The 13,088-nt window shown below is 38.2% G+C and overlaps 1 protein-coding gene across 1 annotated transcript in view; it reads left to right on the top strand.

The window, feature by feature from the left end:
* The window catches only part of WDR64 (WD repeat domain 64), an 80,774-nt gene that overhangs the window by 56,091 nt on the left and 11,595 nt on the right, over nucleotides 1-13,088 (top strand). The window contains 9 exon segments of the mRNA XM_068395910.1: nucleotides 522-691; nucleotides 2,807-2,983; nucleotides 4,171-4,301; nucleotides 5,624-5,716; nucleotides 7,388-7,481; nucleotides 8,852-8,894; nucleotides 10,188-10,318; nucleotides 11,718-11,810; nucleotides 11,899-11,911. Of these exon segments, the coding sequence (XP_068252011.1) occupies nucleotides 522-691; nucleotides 2,807-2,983; nucleotides 4,171-4,301; nucleotides 5,624-5,716; nucleotides 7,388-7,481; nucleotides 8,852-8,894; nucleotides 10,188-10,318; nucleotides 11,718-11,810; nucleotides 11,899-11,911 (945 nt within the window).

Genomic DNA, 13,088 nt, shown 5'->3' with positions numbered 1-13,088 from the left:
AAGCATGACAGAAGGTGAATGCTATCAAGTATTCCAAAAGTGAAGTCATATGTAATAACTGCTTCACTTAAGATAATGCTGTAGCTCCTTCTCCCACTAGCTCTGTGGGACAAATCCAGCAACCAGGTCCCTCTGCTCCTTGCTGTAACTCAGAACCTGAAGTCTTCTGCCTGACAGCCCGCACTCTGCTTGTTCTCTGATGGTGTTAGTCCAGAAACAGAAGTAAGATAGGCTTGGGTTTTTATCCTGGGCTGCAGCAGACATGGAAAAAAAGATGGAAAAATGGTGGGGCTAGTGGTGAAGGTGTTTTATGGTAAGTTTTGTGTCCCTAAGGGTGTTTTCCTAAGAAACACACTGTTACAGCTTTTGAAAGACTAGTGACCTAGCTCTGAACATTCAATTGAATTTTTCTTTTTTCCTTTTCCTTACCCTGTTTGATCCAGTTCAAGTTTCTGACTTTGAAGCTCAGGTTATTGCTGAAAGTTCATTCCCTTTTGTATATTTTTCTCATCCATGTGTAGGAACAGTGAAAATTTGGGAGTTTGAAAGTGGGCAGGAAGTTAAAGCCTTGCCTTTGGCCCCGCACAGCAAAGATGAGTGTCGTCTGTTGAAGACAGTTTATCTGAAGGCTGATGAGAGTCAACATGCACTTCTTGTTTTGGAGCAGAATGGGAAGATGAAAATAATTCAGGTTTTTTCAGCATTCTGATCATTTATTTCCTTGCATTTGCTTTTCTGTTCATGACTGAGGTTTCAGTAGTTACAGATCCTTTAAGGTAAAAGCTTTAAAATATTGCTGCTGTTATCATAGACAGTGTTTACCCTATTTAAAGAGTTTCTAGTTCACCAGCAGCTGAGACTGGTTAGAACTGTTCCTGCAAATCCTGTTTATGTATTTAGCCCCACTGCACTGGTCAGAGCCCTGCTTTTTAACCGCACCTCTGGTCTAGGGCCATGTTCTCATGAAGTAGCTGTACCTTTTCCTCCTTCACTGCTGCCTTTCAGCCTTAGTGCGCTCCTTGGGCAGTGGAAGACACAGCATCACCTTCCTGGGTTCTGGATACCTGTCCTTTGTAGAGATCACTGTCCCAGTTCAGCAGCTGAGCCCTCAGGCTCAGATATTGCTGACCCATCCCAGTCATTTGTGTACCATAGAGGCTCCATTTAATATTTACTAATAGGAAGCTCCCATGACTCAGGATTCAGTTTCACAAACCTCAGAGGCCTCAGGCCTATACACTTATGTCACTTTGAAGTTCTTCAATTGTAGCCTAATATCCCTCTTGATATATTTTCCCTCCATGGGGTGTAGGTGACCATGGTATTACCCTGCAAAAAACCTCAATATCAGAGAAGATTTTGGCTAAAGGATTTTTTTTTCCTAAAATTACTAGATTAAGACAGTGGCTGCTTAAGAACTGTTACAAAGAAGCAAGATAGTAATAAATCAGATTGACTTGCTTGGCTTGATTTTGAGAGTCTAGTCTGTGTTCCCTTCAGCTAAAATTAACAGGATGCATTTGGAGCTCACAATAATTGGGGTTTCATTTCTCAGATAAACCACGTTTCTGTAGAATTTTCTTCCTCAAATTGGAATGTTTTACTTGGGACAAAATTCTCCTTCTGAAACCTTAAATCCAGTATGTTCAAGGGAACAAAGTTGGGGAGAAGTAGTAAGTTTTACTAGACAGATGATACATTTAGGGGAAAAAACCATACAGGCTCTCATCTTGGTAAATAATTTATTACTTTTGAGCCTCCTGCTAATAAAAAGCTGTTTTATACAGGGTTTGCTTTTGATATTCAGATTTTTCTGAAATACTACTTCACACCAATTGCCCCCCAGTGTTATTACTGAAATTGTTAAATCATTCGTGCAATGTAAATGTATCCCTTGACAAACAGGTTGGTGAGGAGCTGAATCTCCTCCAAGTCTTTATGAATCTAAGTACCTTAATATTGTTTCACAGAATTGCTAGTTTTTTATACAAATGTTTCTGCGATAATGAGAAATACAGGTTATTATTATTATTAGCTTTTAAGGAGGCTCTGAATGTAGCAGTTAGCAAGATAAACTTGAGTAGCACCCTAAAACCAGTTTATCCTTTGCAGGAATCTGCTATAGATCTCTCAATTTTTAGTTCTTCCTCCAAGGTCTTTCTTGTTTAATACACATAATATCATAAGATATACTAAAATCTTAATCATTGCTTCATTCTGGAGTTCAAGACATCTATGAAAACAGTAGAAAACCTAAGGAGCTGATTGCAGTAACACTTCCCAAAATGGACAGAAATATCAAAGTTAAAGCAGAAACTAGATACTGAAGTGAATTTGTTATAGTTGGAAAAACTATCAAGGTAGTTCCCAGTAGCCTCTAGGCACAATGCGGAGGAGTCAATGACTCGGGGCCATGGCTGAACCATGGCTTGTTCTCACAAAACTGGAACAACCACCAGTTTTTCTGATATGGTAGATATGAACTGGAGACTAGCAATGTTAATAAAATAAGCAGCTATAACTGAAGAGACAACTTACTTTAAGGGGGTAGTTAAGCTGAATAAAATCAAAAGCTTTGAACTCCACAGCTGGACAGCTTCTAATATAACAGCAAGCAATTTACAGTGAGCTGGAATATCTCTGGCTGGTGCTTCAGTTTGCAGTGTAGGCATATGCTAGGTGATACCTATAATAGTTTTTGTATTTCGGCACAGAAAACAAGCTTGTGACACGTACTTGCTGATAATTTTCTTATGAATAGAGAAATCCTTTCCTTCCTCTTTCATTAAGTCAGTTATTTTAATAGGGTGACTCAGCTCAAACATATCTGTATGTCACATGGGTGCTTCCTGAAGCAGTGGCGTTTCCATGAAGGAATCCAGTTGTGTCTCTGTCACTGAAGCCTGACACCTTACATACACAGGATTTTTTTCCGGATATTCAGCTGCTGTCTGACAGCAGTTCTCTGAGGAATGATACAGAGGTGAGAAACACTTCAAAGTTCCACATCATTTACAGAAGATTAGAAAGTAAAATGTTTACTGTACCCTCAAGGACTTCATGTTTTAGCAACAGGATAAGAACCAAGTAAGAATCGTAGAATCATAGAATCGTTTTGGTAGGAAAAGACCTTTAAGATCAAGTCCAACCATTAACCTAGCACTGCCAAGTCCACTGCTAAACCATGTCCCTAAGCACCACATCTACACGTCTTTTAAATACCTCCAGGGATGGTGACTCAACCACTTCCCTGGGCATCTTGTTGCAATGCTTGACAACTCTTTTGGTGAAGAAATTTTTCCTAATATCCAATCTAAACCTCCCCTGGCACAACTTGAGGCCATTTCCTCTTGTCCTATCGCTTGTTACCTGGGAGAAGAGACAAAGTATTGCAAACTTTTCAGTACATTGAAGCTCAAAACTATATCATGTAAGAAAGTGATTGCTTCTAAGGGCTATACCTGCCTAATAATCCATTGCATGGTTGTTGCCATGTTTAAGCAGTGGCTCTGAACATACACTTCATATTCCTGTACAAAATAGTAAGTTGAGGTTCTTGCATAAAGTCTTCTAGAAATGAAATGCCGTTCATTACTATAGCTAGACTGACCTTCAGTAATAGTGGCACATAAAGATCAAGCTGTGTGTTAAAGTTATTCCATTTTCTCTATTCTTGGTAAAATAATATGTCAAATTTCAATTGCTGACCAATTTAACTTGAATAGTCCATGAGGCTTAAGATTTTTTTTTTATAATTTCACTAACTCTGTAACAGATCTGGGTGATGTTTATGGAAAGGTCATTATATCTCTGTTCAGTGACTTATTCCTTTAACCTGATTAAAGTATCTCAGTTGATACCTACTTCTGATTAATCTTCAGTTCTTACAGCTCTTTTTACATGCTCTAATTGCAACTGTGCCATAGATAGCAGGTCAGGTTGGCAAATGGAGGCCGCTGCCCTCTGCAGCAGGGTGTCTCCCAGTACTATCACACCCTGCTTCCTTCTGGTGCTTCTGTGTAGCTCAAATACAATAGTATTAGAATAGATTTGAATATGCAGTTGTTGTTGACACTGTCAATGTAGGCATCTTGTTAAATTAACAGTTAAAACATTTCACTCTCTAGTGTCCACATTGCTCCTACTCATTTTTTTTAATGTTCTTTGTAGAATTTTGTACCTTCTGTGGAAATGAAGTGTTTTGATGTTTTAAAAGTAGAAGGATGCAGCTTGATAGCTACAGGAAGTGCAAACGGCGCAATACTTCTGTTGGATTTTGAATCTGCCTCTGTGAGATGCCTGTAAGTATTGCTTTCATGGACGCATTTTGATATCCAGTATTCCATACAAACTGGAATACTGCCATTTTCAAATGGCATACTGGAAATTCTAAGCTATTCAACTGTAAAGGGTGATGGACAAGCAGGTGTTAAAACAGCAATTTATGTGGACCCGTCTCCTTCCCACTTCAAATTACTTTACTAGCTAGTCCTGACATTGCATGTAGGAGAAGTGATCCAGAGAGAGAGTCATTTGGGGAAGAGATGGTGTAATTAAGAATAGTGTTTTAACACAGCTCAGCACTGCCACTGAAGGAAGCTCTCACCATGTAAGTCACTCTGTCATTGACTAGAGGCTGCTACTGAGCTGTTGAAACATCCTTATTTTGGAAGTTTCATGTTTGGGAGGACATCTGGAAATAATGCTACTTCAGATGATAACGGCAGATGTTCTACATTATCGGTATCAGTATCATTGTCTATACCTAGAACACTAGAAGTCACATTCAACAAGGAGAATTTTGAAGTGATTTTGGAGGTTTGCAAGTAATAATCTTTCACAGGAAGTGACAAAAAGTGAGCACAGGATGGATCCAGATATTCTCATGTGGACTAAGCTGCTACATCAGGAAAGTGAACAAAGACAACATGTCTGGTTAAACTGAGCGGAGTGGCACAGCAGTATTTCTGTGTTGGTGATGGGATACATGCCTTTTAAGACCATACAAAGTCAATATTTAACTATCCTACCCAATAGTTTCACAGCATCCTTCAAGTGTAAAATTGGCATGTTTGTGAGAAAGTAAGCTCAGATTTTCTGTACCACGGGAAATAAACAAAACTTAACTGCAGTTCTGGCTCTGTCTCTTCCTTTGCTTTTGCCTCCCCGTATATGAGGGAGCCAATTCATGTGGATGCATGGAAGATAGGAAAGTCAATGCTTTGTAAGTAGAGTATTTTACCCAGGGTTCACATGACTGGTTTGAATGCCAGGAACAACGTACTTTTCTAACATTACCTTAGCTAGTTAACTTCAACATGTTACTTTACTTTTCTCTTAAATACTAATTCTCAAGAAAATACTTGGCTGAATGAAATGTTCATCATTCCATCAGGTTCCTGTTTTTCCTGGCACAGGCACGTTCTGTACTTACTTTTCACTGACATTAATCCATCATAAATGATTAAATGATCTTGAAAAACTATGTCTAAAACTTTTAGGTGACATGCATTCTGGGAAATGAAATGTTCAATTTTTTAGATTACAAATAGAATCTGTAACTTTTTGTGGGAACAATATGCAACCTGTCTGACACATCCTGTACAAACATCTTTATTTTCAGGTGTAAAATTAATGAAGACAGCCAGGCTTCAGTTCTTCAAACATCTGGAGTCAATGCCATATTATTCCTTGTACATAGTGCTTTCTCTTCCAGGTAACTGCATTTTATCTTCTTCCAGGACAGGCACAGTCATTTGGAATTTCATTGTAGTAAACTGATGTAATGTTTGTCCAAGACAGCTGATTTAAATTGAGATTTTCTTTGCATTTAATCAATTTCAGTTCAAAAAGTTAATTAGCTTTCCCATCCTTAAACTTGTATAATGCTTGTCAATCCATATTAGATGTTCTTTTTTTACCACTCCACTAAGCTATCCTTTTGTCCTTTAAATGACCTCATAAGTCTCAATTTTGTTGAAGAATTCAACAGAAGTCAGCTTTTGTCAGGCATTAGTTTTCCTGTGTACTGTACCTTCTTTGATTCTTATCTCTGTGAGATAACTCTGTGTGGCAGTAGGCTTTTTCTTTATTTTAAACCTGATACAATCCTCACATTATTAGATACTCTCAGCAAACAAAGAGAGAGGCAAGCTGAAGTGTGCAGCCTCAAGTTTCATCTTAAAACAAACTACAAGCTGGCATAGGTTGGTAGTGTTGGATGGAGAACAAAATTTTAGCCAAATATGCTCATTTTGAGAGAAAGGCAATTCATGTGTACATAACTTCAGAAGTGCTTGTCTTCCAATGGATATGCAAAGGCAATGGTAGCCAAAAGGACTCAGTATGGTTTAAACACTTATGCGGCTTTAAGGTCTTAAGCAATTAGGCAGCTTTTTTGCTCTCTTGAATCATAGGGATGGTTTGTGGTCTTACGTTGCTTTAAAACCTTCAAGTAGCTTATGCATTTATTACACCCCTAAATGTACCAGTGCCACTTAATTGAACATAAATTTGCTTTTTGACATTATAGATTAATTATTAACTTAATAAATCCTACCTAAATTAAAATGTGGTGATTACAGTTCACAAATAGGATTATTTATAAATCAATAAAAGTTCTGCTTATGCTTAAGCAGGAGGATCCTATGTCTTTGAATCATATAGGCTTAGGATGTTTTGTACATACTGGGAAGGTACCTGGATGAATTTGACTGTGACCATATATACACACACAATGTTCAAGAGTGGTAGCAAGTTTGTAAAATCAAACACTGGAAAATTACAAAGTCATGGCCACCTGTCCAAATATAAGTGGGCTACCCCAGGATAGCCCAGGGATATGTGTTTTACATTATCCCAGTTATTCAGATACTCCTGTCAAGAAGAGAGGAGCTGTGACATTGGTGTAAGTTATGTTATCTCATTAACACCATCAGAACTTTGAAGACCACTTCCAAATTTTTTTCCTGAGTTTCTTCCACAGAATCCCATTTCTGATCATTATCTTAACAGATTGAAAATAAGTTTCTATAATTAATTGAAAACTATTTGCAGAGCAAAGCACTGTGTAAAATGAAAGGGAACAAGCCATTGGCATGCACTGAATTTTTCTCCTTCACTTCTTGAGGATGAACACCAGTATTAACTTTGATTTACTATGGATTTAATGTGCTCAAAACTCCTGACAGGAGAGGTTCACTGTATAATATGCAAATATTGCCTAGTTACTTGGATAAATTTCTAAAACACCAACAACCCTTGGTCTAATCAGTCTAATCAATTCAGGCACTATTTTATTATGCTTTATTACACTGGATGATGATTTTCAGATAGCAAACATTATCTTCAAGAATGTCAGTGATCTCCAATAACTTCTTACACACAGGAAAATTAGTTCCCTGCCCTCTGCCACTGGTACTGTGAGGAGGGATATCAGTGCCATTTCACAGCATAAGAGCAGTTCTTTGAACCTGCATGAGGTAGGTATAGTGGCTTCATGGATTTGGTAGTATTCAAAACAAGTTTCTGTTTTCATTTTAGTTTTGGCTTTAAAATCCTGTAGCTTCCTAAAATCCCTCCACAAAGCCATGCACAAAACTAACTATCAAGAATTACAGAGAAGTGAACTTTGTTCACCTAAACTGAATGAGAAGGGGAATTATCAGGCAGCTACCTCTGTGATACATGGAATAGCTGACTATCAAAGTGTTCGTGAGATGCTTATTGCTAGCAATTCTGACTTTCAAATGGGGGTATAGAAGAACTCAAAGCGGAAGGTAAGATAGACAAATCATGAAGTATTTGAATAAAAGTGGAACCACATCTACATTGCAGCCACACTTGCTTGGATACATTTTTTTCAAATAACAGTATGAAAACTTTATTTAATTTACCATCTCAATCTGTGTATTTTTGCTAAGGATAGCATTATAATTTTTGTGACACTTTTGTCCTTTTGTGCCAGAAGAACATGCCATATCTTCAGAGCAACAAATAGCAAGTCAGCAAAAAGTGGAAAATCCTGCTACCTCTCAGATTCTTTCCGGCATATTGTTTCAGCAGAGCATGGCGCTTTCATAGATTCCCAAGTAGACACAGGCCTAACTGTCATCTGCAAACTAAAGTATGCAGTATCTTGTGCTATGTAGTCATTAGAATAACAAAATGGACAGTCATTTGCATCTCTTAAAAAGATCTCCAAAAGCCCAACACATTAAGCCTTACAGATCAATAGGTAGGATGAGATTGAAGTGGCTTTTCCTCTTCTAAGATACCTCAAACACTCATGGCTGCACAGTTTTTTCTGCCTTATTTGACTTGGCAGTTTTTGAGGCCAGTATACTGATTACTGTCAGCCTTGGGGATCCTCAGAAGCCTATATAGTAAGGCACAAATGAAGGACTGTGACAATTCTCATACTGCAGATGCAGATGTGAGTAAATGTTACTGGTACTTATGCACTTTGTTCATCTTTGCTCAAGGCAGTAATAAGACCATATGCATGTTCTAAATTAAACTCTCTAAGTAAGAGATCTAGGTTACATTCACATGGCTGTAAGTGATTGACTTTGCTTGTCCTAAGAAATTAATGCCAAATTTACCTTTAGCATGCTCCTAAATTCCAATTAATTTCATTTGTGATTTGTTCATCTGTGATTTTGATTCTCTCAGATGAAATGTTTCTTGTTATCACTCAGTGCTGTCCCAGATTGAATGGAAATTGGGGGACTATTTGAATCCTTCAATTAAAAAAATTAAGTTCTTAAAATAATTTCAACTGGAGAACTGTTCTGTAGTTACATCCAAGTTCCATTTTCTAATTCTGTTACATTTTATTTCTCGCTTTTAGGAAAGTGTAAGAAGTGATGAAATTAACACTCAAACAACAACAGGTATGGAAAGATGGTTTTCATTCTCTTTCTTGTTGATCCATAAATTCTGCCCAGATTACCATAGAAACTGAGTTTGTCAGGTTGTCTGGCAAACTGTGTTTAGAATACTTGGGATACCACTGGTATGTGGATGACACATCTCAACGTCTTTTGCTCACCCCTGATTTGCAATTATATCCCAAAAGCCAGGCCAGGATGCAGGATATGCAAGGGCTTAATGGCTGATTCTTCTAAATAGAGATGATGCTGAAAACCTTGCAGTATTTGGGAATGTCAACTATATGCACTTCTTTTTCACATAAATATTCAAGCAATGAATTATTGAAATAGTATAGCAAGAGCCAACTTGAGTCAAGAATGAGTGAATGGCTTCACAGAGAAAATCTTCAAAAGCAGATAGAATTTTAGAAGGAAAAGTCTTCCCTATAGTATATACCCTTAAAACAACAGAAATAAGAGGGAGCCAAGTGCTTAAGAGTTAAAGCGTGCAAATGGAGTCAGTGAATTTGCAAGAAGCAAATCCTCTAGATTCTTCTGAATCCTTTAGACATCCTCTGCTGGAAAGCAGACTTTCCCAAAAAACAAGAAATTTGATCATCTGAAGTGTGGATTTAAGCTGAATTTATTTTGCAAAGGAAACATGCCCTGAAACGAGAATATCCCTAAGCCTTGTCACTGCTCAATGAAGTAGACACTCATGTTAGGTCCTGCATCCACTGAATGTCCATTTCACTGAGGACCTTCATGGGACCCGCCAGCATCTCCAGCTCTGGGGAAGTCACAGCAAGAACTCAAAAAAGGTTTTCTGTGACCACCACCTTGCATTTAGCAAAAGTTTTGAACTTGAGAAGTAAGTATAGAAATCTGTGATTCCAGAATTGTAGTGTCATTTAGTTATTAAACTTCATTTCATTCCTGAATTGATAGTAATCTCTAGAAGCCTCATGCAGAGGCTGCAGAACTGCCTCTCAGCTGTCCTGATGACCACTGTCTTGCACTCCTCCTCCACTCTCACTGGTGTTTGCAGTTTCTGCGAAATCTGTTGCTGTGCTCTAATTAAGATTCCCCCCTGCATCAAATTCTGGCAGATTTAGATAAGATCATGAAGATTGTTCTAATTTATTTTCAGTTGTTTTTTACTCATATCTGTAATGTTTTCAGAGTAATGCCATTTTGATGATTGAGTTTATTTTCAAATTTACTTTTTTTCCTGGTGTTATGTAATTTCTGTACATTCAAAATCAGTACTAAAAATTGTTGAGAAAATGTATAATCATTTGTGTTTCAAAGCAGGAGACACAACTAGGTATAAGAATAACCAATACTTGAAGGTGAATGTACAATTATCCAAAGCTGTAGCAGGACACTCACCAATACTGGCTTCTGCTCATGAAAATGGCTGCATCTGCCTATGGAGTATTCAGGTAGCTATCTGAATGTCTTTGGGATGGGACTGGACCATTGAGAAGGTAATTCTACTAATCTTTGGAAACATGCTGCAATTGCAGCACCAGGTGTCTTATTGCATTTTTTCATTAATAGTTTCTTCCACAGACACAAATTAGTTCTGCTTTAATAGCTGTAGCAAAGAGTAATGGCAAGTGGAAAATGAAGAAACATGATTTGAAATAATTATAACAAAAACTGACTGTAAAGTTATGTGAAAGTCTAGAAGTTGATTTTTCACCCACATCATTTACCTTCTAAGAAACTATGATAGACAAGGCAGAGTGTCCTACTCTCAGAAGAGGAGAAATATGTCTGGAATATTGCACAAACCATCTGGCACTAGTAGGGTTACAAATTAGGAGAGAATAGTATCCTAACATCCTAGATAGTATCCACTATCCTAGACATAGTGTCTACAGCTATAATCAGCTTGTAAAGTCAGTCATACAACAGAGTACCAATGGTTTCATATCACCTCAGACCTATGAGACTCTATTCCAGAAAACATGTTACTCTAAACAAGAGATAAAAATTAAATGCAGAAAGAAGGGGGAGTACTAGGATATGACTGGGTAATATTGGTCATTGTGGCAGACAGTGATCACAATATGTCAGCCATATAAGGCTTTAACAGGAATCCCAGCAAAGGCAAGTCATAGCGAGAATTTTTCAGAAAGATGGTGAGGTATCTTTGCAGACGTTTTGTGCAAAAATAGAATATGATGGTAAATGTCCCCAAGTACAGTAGGTGTGGGCTTTGTCAGACTTTGTTGTCTTCATGGCTGATATATTAGCATGCTAAGATTCCCATAGGAATCTCAAAGTTCAGATAATGGTGATATCATCACTGACATGATTGTCATCATCGTTACACGGATGACACAGTCAAGATTCTCCTTATCAGCAAGACTTTCTCCCTCACCTCCTCTCAAACCTGAAGAGACAGTAAGGGAGAAAGTCTACTAATGCTTGCTTGAAAAATATAACAAGTTGCTGAAGGAGACATCATGGGTCCATTTGCAGAAAGAAACGATATTTCAGTAGCAAAGGAGATGCATACTGATGATATTCCACAGCAAATGAGAGGTAAGTGGTAAAGTAGAGATAGGTACAGATAGACTGGGAATTGCCTGAAGAGTGAAATGGCTTGTTCTTTTGATGTAGAAGAGACGGTAACCAGAAGAAGGATACATCCCAGCTATCTTGGTCATTCAGTAGATTAGGAAACTACCTTTTTAGCTGCTTTCTGGACAGATATGAGCTGAGTAACCCTGAATAGATCAAATCAATGGCACTCAAATGCTGAAGTATTGATTATTATTTTTTTCATGTAGATATTATAAAGAGAAATATGTGTTTGTTTCTTTATTTTAGGGAAACTTAGTGAAAGAACTTTTGCCATTTTCAAAATATCCTTCAGTTCCTCTGACAGCACTATGTACAGACATCTCCACTAAAATGCTTTTAGTAAGGCAGGCAGTAAGGGTGAGTAAACTTGTTAGTCTTTCTGTTCAAGACAGTTTGTAGGCAGGCAGTGAGGCAGTATGGCAGTAAGGCAGGCAGTAAGGGTGAGTAAACTTGTTAGTCTTTCTGTTCAAGACAGTTTGTAGGACCACAAAATATGTTGTAAATGTGCCAGAAATGTGGAAATGAAGGTCCAAATGCTGCCAAACTTTCTCCATCAAAGCTATAATTAAAAAATTGAAAAAGGTATTTTCTGGTATGAAAGGGTGATCAGTTAAAGCTTAGCATTACATTAATAGCATTATCAGTAGAATTCTTTTCATAAAAGACATTACAATTTTCTTTATTCACAAGCCCTGCATATACTTTTCATCTGAATTATTGTATTAATACCAAGGGGAAAGATTACTGTTAAAAACAAGCAAAAATTTCACATCCATGGTAATAAAACTAAATTAAAAACTGCAGCTTGGCTGTACCAAGAGCCATGATTCGGACACTGATACGGAGTGCACAGTAATGGCTTCAGCAGTGAAGGAGGGGAAAAACGGGGGGGCGCGCTCGCATGTGTTGGGCGACGGTCCAGAGTAACAAGACAATCTCAATGTGAGTATGGAAGTTCTCCGTTTATTAGCAAAGAACGCAGCGGTTATATAGACTGTGTACATGCTAATCACACGCCCCGATCGCACTTGTGATTGGTCTATAGATTTACATACTCAGAGCCGTGACCGCCCCCCCGCTGAAGCAGGCGCTGCGGAGCCCCCCGCCCTGCACCGCTCAAGGGGAGTCCAAGGTCGCTAGCTCTGGGCTTAACCCTTGCTCAAAGCCTGGGTTGCTCAGACTGCTCAGTGGCACAAGATCGTGCCCCTTCTCACTTCTACACAGCAGTACGCCGCTATATAAGGAAAGAAAGCACTTGTGGTCTGTGCTAGCAGCTCATTGTTAGACTTTTAATTTCACAACAAATCTGTCTTTCATTTGGCAGAAAGTCCAAGAGTTTATCTGCTGCCTGATTCTCCTCCAAACCTTTAGAATCACCCTGGCAATTTTCCTCTTCTGCATCTGTCATATGAGATTTTTGTCCTTTAATGTGTCACTTTTCTTCTAAAATGCCTATTAGAACTGTTTCCTGCCACCTTCCTGCTCTTACACTGTCAGAATTTGGATGGAGCAAGGCTTTTTTCCCATTTGGTTCAAAACTGAGCAGTAGCTTGACATTAATGCTGAAAATCAAGAGGAGTTTCTGCTCCCCATTGATTGAAATCAGTAAATGAGTTC

The sequence above is a fragment of the Nyctibius grandis genome, chromosome 1, assembly GCF_013368605.1.
Source record: "Nyctibius grandis isolate bNycGra1 chromosome 1, bNycGra1.pri, whole genome shotgun sequence".
In the NCBI taxonomy this organism is placed as follows: domain Eukaryota; kingdom Metazoa; phylum Chordata; class Aves; order Nyctibiiformes; family Nyctibiidae; genus Nyctibius; species Nyctibius grandis.
Note: the sequence above shows the minus strand (reverse complement) of the source record. Positions and strands in the feature narration are given on the sequence as shown.